This window comes from Colobus angolensis, unplaced genomic scaffold, assembly GCF_000951035.1.
Source record: "Colobus angolensis palliatus isolate OR3802 unplaced genomic scaffold, Cang.pa_1.0 Scaffold6, whole genome shotgun sequence".
Taxonomy (NCBI): domain Eukaryota; kingdom Metazoa; phylum Chordata; class Mammalia; order Primates; family Cercopithecidae; genus Colobus; species Colobus angolensis.
Window position 1 is genome coordinate 18862767 of NW_012119598.1, and position 9052 is coordinate 18871818.

Genomic DNA, 9052 nt, shown 5'->3' on the forward strand with positions numbered 1-9052 from the left:
GCCACTGCACTCCAGTCCGGGCGACAGAGCGAGACTCCGCCTCAAAAAAAAAAAAAAAAAAAAATCAAACAAACGTAAGAGAACATGGCTGGCTCCCTGAAAAAGAAACACCAGTGTTCTGAATGAAAATGAAACAAATCATTAGAGTCATTTTATCCATCATACTTAAATTTCACATTTAAAGCCCTAAAAGATGCTAACGTTCAACTTTGCAATAGATAAGCAGGAAAAATATTACTTAAGCAGATTTCTTTTTCAGTAAGACAGAGGTTAACACTCATTATCAATAAACGAATTCCAGTTACATTAATCTGCAAGAAAAGGTAAAGACTTCTCATGTATTTTAAATTTTGAATCTGGGCCTTCAGACTACCTTTCTCCACTGATGGTCATACGTTTTGCTTATTTATCATTATCATTCACACAGAAGCAGCACAGCTGGCTAAAAGGGCAGTGGTTTCCCTTCTAGTTTGTTCAGGGAGAGTAACTAAGAGGTTTCAATACAGATATTTGCAGCTTAACAAAATTTTGAGGGGAGAGGCCTTTACTTGTCAATAATGTGCTTTGACACCTTAAAGTAACATGAGCCTCTACAGAGTAAAATTCCATGAACAAGAAAGATGGCACAGCTTGGACAAGAAGCTGGGATGTGATGATGTGAAAGCTAGCTGAGTATGCCTGAGGCTCATGGTATTAACAGAGCCTGACAGTGGCATTTAGTGCTGAGTACAGTGGGACATATATGAAAATTATAGGCCAGGCCAATGGCTCCTGCCTGTAACTCCAACGCTTTGGGAGGCTGAGGTGGGTGGATCACTTGAGACCAGCCTGGCTAACATGGCTAAACACTGTCTCTATTAAAAATACAAAAAAAATTCGTTGGGTGTAATGGCGCATACCTGTCTATAATCCTAGCTACCTGGGAGGCTGAGGCAAAAGAATCACTTGAACCCAGGAGGTGGAGGTTGCAGTGAGCCAAGATGGCACCGCTGCACTCCGGCCTGAGCAACAGAGCGAGACTCTGTCCACACCCACCCCCCGCCCAGAAAAAAAAAGAAACAGAAAAAGAAAATTCTAGGTGGACCTATGTGGCTCTTCTTTTGTTTCCTTTGGCCAGGTATTGCTTGAGCCATCTGGCCTAGATTATATGGTCACAGTAGAAATGCAAATAAGTAGATAATCCACCTATAAATACATTGCAGAACCATTATACTTTCCCCCTAGCATCATGACTATTTTCAAGATTTATCAGCATTTTTATTTTTCTGGTGTTTTGCTACCCTTCTTACCATCTATCTAAAAATTATACTTAATGTACTGAATGATTATAAATAATAATAAAAATCAGCAACATTTATTGAGCACTTACTATGTGCAAGGTATTGTGGTAAGTGCTTTCTAGTATCAATGTTAGGCTAGGGATTGGGGATAAAAAAATTAATAAAACGCAGCATCTTGTACTTTAAGAGCCACAGCCTGGAAGAAGAGAAAGATATATAAACAAACAATTACAAAGCAATGCCAAGATCACCAATTAATAGAGTATTCAGACTCTTGGCTTCACCTTCTTGTTTTTTCAGTCTTCTATTGAATATTTTTTGATGAAATATGCTGATGGATAAAAGTATTAACATAGTGCTTGGCATGTAAATGTTTCATAAATAATGGCCATTAACTGTGTTTTTCTTTCTTTTTTTCTTACAACTTAATACCCTCCCAACTACAGTGGGGTCAGAAGAGAGTGGTGCAAGAATGTGAACTTAGAAGTGTCAGATACACTCCCAAGTCCTGGCATGTGGAACCCTGTGACTTAAACTAGGGCACTTGGCCTCCAAAGCCGTCCTCTTACATATTTCAAATGAGACAGTGCCTCGCCCAATAATTTGTAAAAAGCAACACCTATTTGGAAAAGTATCATTATTAAAGTTTGAGTAAAGCCAAAGAAAGAAGATAACAATGCAAAAAGATTTTGTTTCTTGTCAGGGCCTGATATAAATGGAAAAGTAAAAGATTTCTAAATTATCCCTAATGTTTGATTATCTTTGATCATGCTGTTTCCATGGCTCAACGAGGAGATGATACCTAACTAAATTCTCTGAAAACTGCAAGGCCCTGTGGAAATAATAGTTTATAATGTCAATATAAACAACATACTTTCCCACTGAAAGTTCAAAGGCCAACTGATTTACTGAAGTAAATGATCAGGTAGTAGCAGGAATTATCTCTTATTTGTTTGTTTCCATGTCTATAAGTTCCTAGGACAGAAGTCTTATATTACTCATGTTGGTCTTCACAATGCTTAGCAGTTGGCAGATGCCAACAAACAATGAAGTGCTGAACCACATTGAGATGATGTATTAGTCCATTCTCACACTGCTATAAAGAAATACCTGAGACTGGGTAATTTATAAAGAAAAGGGGTTTAATTGGCTCATGGTTCCACAGGCTGTATGAAAAGCATGGCTGGGGAGAGGCCTCAGGAAACTTACAGTCATGGCGGAAGGGGAAGCAGGCACATCCCACATGACGAGCAGGAGGAAGGGAGTGAAAGAGGAGGTGGCACACACTTTTAAACAGCCAGATCTGGTGAGAACTCACTATCACGAGAACAGCAAGGGGGAAGTTCACCCCCATGATCCAATCACCTCCTACCAGGCCCCTCTTCCAACACTGGTGATTACAATTCGACATGAGATTCGGGTGGGGACACAAATCCAAACCGTATCAGATGACCTACAACTGCAAATGAGCACACCTTTGCCAGTCAAATCCCGCAAGCCAGGGAGCTTTACCAGCAGGGAGCACCAGGCTGCTTTTACCTCTGCCTGAGAGAGCTGCTCTCTCAGTTTCTCGACTTCCTCCCGCAGTTCTCGGATCACTTTTGCGTTGGGGTCCTCATTCACAACAGCATGGTTCACAATCCTTTTTGCTCGGTCTGCATATCTTAACGTGGAGAGGGTCTCTTCATAGTTGTCTGCGGCTGGGCTGATTGTGGCTATCATAGAGGTTTGGCTGTTGCCCCCCAAATTGTCCTGCCAAGTATTTCAAACAGCATCTTAGGAAGCCCATTCCATGGACAATACATACGATAAAAGTACTAAATGTGTTATGTATGACATTACTCTCTATGAAGGAAACATTATGTGGAAATGGACTTGCATTTCACAAATAATGTCAAGACAAGATGAAATGTGTCCTCTCCATATTCAAGCAATGAATAATGCCTGTCAAACGGCATTCAAATGGAATAAAAAGGAGTAGAAAATAGTTTTCATTCTGTGTTCCTAGGAATTAGAATAACTGTCATCAGGAGAGTTCTTTAGGTATTTGGTAAGCTTTGTACACACCTTTACTCTGTCACATCTGGAATAGCCAACTTTTAGTTGGAAAAGAACACCAGAGCAATGGATTACCTTAAGCAGCCAAGTGAGGACTGAATCTCGGTAAGGCACAAATTTGTTTTTACCCTTGCCAGCTGCCTGGTCAGCCAGTGATGATATAACCAACCCCAAGGTTGTAAGAGATCTGTCAAGAAAAAATGAAAAATTGGTTTTATGGAATGTTTGTTTGGTTTAAGTATAAAATATGCAGAACAATAAAGCTACAGAGTTAATATAATCAAGTCTCTACTAATCTGTCAAGAAGCTGGGGGAGGAGGCCGGGTGTTGGTGGTTCACACCTGTAATCCCAGCACTTTGGGAGGCCAGGGGTTTGACACCAGCCTGACCAACATGGTGAAACTCTGTCTCTACTAAAAATACAAAAACTAGCTGGGTGTGGTGGCAGGTGCCTGCAATCCCAGCTACTTGGGAGGCTGAGACGGGAGAATCGCTTGAACCCAGGAGTTAGAGGTTGTAGTGAGCCGAGATTACTCCACTGCACTGCAGTCTGGGTGACAGAGTGAGACTCTTTCAAAAAAACAAAAACAAAGAAACCCCACAAAAACCAAAATATCACAAAGAGAAAGTGCTTTGTAAATGGTTTAAAAAGTTAAATGCAGCCAGGCATGGTGGCTCATGCCTATAATCCCAGCACTTTGGGAGGCCGAGGCAGGCAGATCATGAGGTCAGGGGTCAGGAGATCAAGACCATCCCAGCCAACATGGTGAAACCCCATCTCTACTAAAAATACAAAAGTTAGCCAGGCATGGTGGCGTGCGCCTATAGTCCCAGCTATTTGGGAGGCTTAGGCAGGAAAACTGCTTGAACCTGGGAGGGGGAGGCTGCAGTGAGCCAAGATTATGCCACTGTATTCCAGCCTGGGCGACAGAGCAAGACTCTATCTCAAAAAAAAAAGTTAAATGCTACTGCAAATAACAAAGAAGGACACAAACTAGCAAGTGAAAGACTAGACAGTTTTCTTTGTAATGTTAACAATAGATTTCCATCAAACAAGCTGAAAGGAAAGAAGCCTATTTCCCACAAAACATAATTCCCCAAAGACAAGTCACTGAAAAGTCCCCGAAATACAAGGTTAACTCAAGATTCAGAAAATGAACAAGAATTCATTTGACCAGAACGGCTGCTAGAATTTTAATAACAGCCATTACCAGAGAGTGGCATAAATATGTACATCTTCTTGAGTGAAACAAGTCAAAAAAATTAAAAGTAAAATTAAAATTAAAGGAACAAGTCAGACACAGAAAAACAAATACTGCATGTTCTTACTCATAAGTGGAAGCTAAATAATGTGTACTCATGGACACAGAGACTGGAATGGACAATGGGGACTTGGAGGGTGAGGGAGTGGAAGGGGAGAGGATGACAAGAAGCTTAATTTTTTTTTTTTTTTTTTTTTGAGACAGAGTCTCTCTCTCTCTCACCCAGGCTAGAGTTCAGAGGCATGATTTTGGCTCAATGCAACCTACACCTCCCGGGTTCAAGTGATTCTCCTGCCTCAGCCTCCCGAGTAGCTGGGATTACAGGCACCTGCCACCACATCTGGCTAATTTCTGTATTTTCAGTAGAGATGGAGTTTCACAATGTTGCCCAGGCTGGTCTTGAACTCCTGATCTCAGGTGACCATGGAGTCCCAAAGTGCCAGGATTACAGGTGTGAGCCACTGTGCCCAGCCAAGAAGCTTAATTAATACTTAATGAGTACATGTATGTTATTCAGGTGATGGATACCTTAAAAGCTTTGACCACTGCACAATCTGTGCATGTAACAAAATTGCACTTGTACCCCATACATTTATACAAAAAAGTGTATCATATTTGACAGATTTTTTTTTTTTTTGAGACAGAGTCTCGCTCTGTCGCCCAGGCTGGAGTACAGTGGCCAGATCTCAGCTCACTACAAGCTCCACCTCCCGGGTTTACGCCATTCTCCTGCCTCAGCCTCCCGAGTAGCTGGGACTACAGGCGCCCGCCACCTCGCCCGGCTAGTTTTTGTATTTTTTAGTAGAGACGGGGTTTCACCGTGTTCATCAGGATGGTCTCGATCTCCTGACCTCGTGATCCGCCCGTCTCGGCCTCCCAAAGTGCTGGGATTACAGGCTTGTATTTGACAGATTTAAAGGTTAAACAAATTTAACCTGAGAGAAATGAAAACATAAGTCTACACAAAAACTTGTACATGAATATTCAAAGCAGCTTTATCCACAAAAGTCAAAATGTGGAAACGACCCCACGCCCATCGAATGCTGAAGTGATGAATAAAATCTGGTATACACACACAATGGAATATTATTTGACCATAAAAGAGAATTAAGTTCAGATACATGTATTACAACAACTACAACACGGATGAACCTTGGCAAATTATTTTACGTGAAAGAAGCCAAACACAAAAGGCCATTGTCCTGGGTTAAACGGTATTCAGGTCTGGCAGACCCTCAGAATGGGACCCTATTTGGAAAAAGGGTCCTTGCAGATGTAATCAGTTAAGATGAGATCATACTGGATTAGGGAAGGCCCTAATCTAATGAGTGATGTCCTTATAAGAAGGTCATATAAAGACACCCAGGGGAGACGGTCACGTGAAGATGCAGGCAGAGACTGGAGTGATGCATCTATAAGCCAGGGAACGCCGAGGATTGCTGGCCCTACAGAAACAAGGGGAGAGGCACGGGACAGATTCTCCCTCTGACCCCCGAAGAGGGAACAAACCTGCTGACCCCTTGATTTCAGACTTCTGGCCTGCAGAATTGTGAGAAATAAATTTCTGTTGTTTTAAGATACTCAGTTTGTGGTAATCTGTTACAGTAGCAATAGGAAGCTAACACAGCCACACACTGTATGGTTCCATTTATATGAAATACCTAGAATAGGCAAATCTATAGAGATGGATGTAGTGGTTGACTAGGGCTGTGGGTGGGGGTAAAAGGGAATGATTTGGGTACAAGGTTTCTTTTGGGTATGATGAAAATGTTTTAAAATGAGATTGTAGTGATGGCAGTACAACTCTGAATATATTAATGCTACTGAATTGAACACTTTAAAATGGCGAACTATACTGTATGTGAGTTACTTCTTAATACAGCTGTTTTAAAAAATCAAATATTCAATCACTCCTCCAAAGGAACAATTTTTTGAAAAAAATACTGTATGTGATAATAGAGTCAAGTAGGAGTTCAATATAAGGTAAAAACACATTTCTGCTTTAATATAGAATATAGGGCATTTTGCAACTATTGTTATTTTTGATTGGAAACAATTCTTTCAACTATCCCAGATATTTTACTATCTATGTATGGCAGATATTATTTTAATTCACACAAGCTCTAAAGAGTTCAGTGACTTAAACGTCAATATTGGTAACTTTATGGTTGACAGTGACCTTTCACGTGAAAATACATTTTGGAGATGACATGGACTTATCCATCACCGAGAGCAGACTTTCCTCTGCCTTGTCGCAACTACTTATAATTCCTACTTTGACAGTGTAAGGGGGAAACACAGAAAGTTTCTGGTACTCCTAAATGTAGAAACATGAAATCTGAATAGCACTTTGAGAGAAAAAAGGAAATGATGCAGTGTCATCAATGTCCATCGTACGTCTTGTCTGCAAGCTGACTGAAGGGAGCCAGAATATGGATTATTTTAAGCTAGAGGCCATTAAGAACCAGCAGACTCAGGAAAAGCTCTAAAATCAGGGCATCAATTTTCCTTTTGTAAAGGACATTTTCATTTGTAGAGGTGTCTCCCTCTCTAGCACCAAGAAGGGGAGTACTGTTAACAACTCTTCAAGGTGGAGAAGTGACAGAAACCTGTGTAACAAACCTCTGTAGACAACTCTTGTTCACCATACTTTTCCTGGTCACCTTCACATAACCTGTCTCCCCCCCATCCAGAAGCCCAAAACCCCTTTTCCTTTTCCTTTTTTTTTTTTTTTTTAACACAAGTCTCACTTTGTTGCCCAGGCACTGGCATGATCATGGCTCACTGCAGCCTCAACCTCCCAGGCTCAAGCGATCCTCCCACCTCATTCTCCTGAGTAGCTGGAACTACAGGCGCATGCCACCACACCTGGCTAATGTTTTGTAGAGATGGAGCCTCACTTTGTTGCCCAGGCTGGTCTTGAACTACTGGGCTCAAGGGATCCTCCTGCCTTGGCCTCCCAAAGTGCTGGGATTATAGGTGTGAGCCACCATGCCCAGTCATATGCCCAAGTTATAATCACCACTTTGGGTTATTCATCTCTGGGTGCTCCCAGGTGTAAGCAAGACACATATGCTAATAAAATTCTAGTTGCTTTTCTCTTGTGAATCTGTCTTTGGCCAGTCTAATTTACAGGGCAAATAGAGGAAAAGTATTTGTTCTCCCCTACATCAGTATAGCATGTAAGCAGCAGCATCAGAGGGGTGGAGCTGTATGGAAGGGGTTATATGACTCCAATTCCCATGTATATTTTGCTCTGTAACTCATCCAGTTAGAGAAGTGTATCATTAGTAGAAGCTGCCCCTTTTATCTAATAGTATGCACACATTCAAAACAAGAACTCTATATAAATCTATTACCGTCCCCTTGGAACAGAATGAAAATAACTGCAGGGTGAGTGGGACTCAATAGCAAGTGAGAGATAATCAGGTCACTCGGGGATGAGGAGCACATGCTATCCTTGTCGTCTATGTTCCACTCAGAAGCAATGATGCAGGGGCTTCTGGAATCCCAAAACCTGTTAGAAAGTTCAACGTCTGAAAGGTGAATCACAGGCTTGTATGTCTGTGTCTATACACACACATATATGTAAGTACATGTATGTGTGTATAAGTACATGTATGTGTGTTTATATATATATACACACAGGTAAGCATATGTGTGTGTGTATATATATACACTTATACATATATAATTTTTCTTTCTTTGAGATAGGGTCTTGCTCTGTCACCCAGGCTGGAGAGCAGTGGTACAATCCTGCCTCACTGAAGCCTTGACCTCCCAGGATCAAGTGATCCTCCCACCTCAGCCCCCTCAAGTAGCCGAGACCACAGGTGTGCGCCACCACACCTGGATAATTTTTAAAATTTTTTGTAGAGATGGGGTCTGGCTATGTTGCCCAGGCTGATCTCAAACACCTGGGCTCAAGTGATCCTCCCACCTCAGCCTTCCAAAGTGTTGGGATTACAGGCATGAGCCACTGAGCCTGGCCAGGGTTACATATTTTTATGAATTATTTTATTCTCAGGGAACTTAAAAATATAATAAAACCACTAAGAATTGGTCCTGCTAATACTGTCTTCTCAAGCTGGAGGCCGGCAGGCAGCCTGTTGGCCTCACAGATATACAGACCAAGGGAACAGTTGTTTGCCAATTTTAGTGGAAAAATAAGTTATTCCAGGAATCTTTCTGATTCTACTAAAGCACAGCTCCTGAAGTTGGATATAGTAAGGAAGATTCCAATCTTTAAATCTCTCACCATAAGTTCTTATGCAGGGGTGAGAAGGGCCTGACTGGAAAGGAAGTAAGTCTTAAGCTAGGAGATGACATTTATAAAAGGACAGTCATGTTTTAAGATAGAATTTTTTTTTTTTTTGAGACGGAGTCTCGCTCTATCGCCCAGGCTGGAGTGCAGTGGCCAGATCTCAGCTCACTGCAAGCTCCGCCTCCCAG

General features: G+C 41.6%; 1 protein-coding gene across 1 annotated transcript in view; it reads right to left on the reverse strand.

Moving 5' to 3' along the window:
• The window catches only part of KIF13A (kinesin family member 13A), a 233544-nt gene that overhangs the window by 76203 nt on the left and 148289 nt on the right, over positions 1-9052 (reverse strand). Inside the window, exons 9-10 of the mRNA XM_011962918.1 lie at positions 3414-3525; positions 2756-3032 (exon numbers count right to left, since the gene is read on the reverse strand). Coding sequence (XP_011818308.1) covers positions 2756-3032; positions 3414-3525 — 389 coding nt within the window. The remainder of the gene's footprint in view (positions 1-2755; positions 3033-3413; positions 3526-9052) is intronic.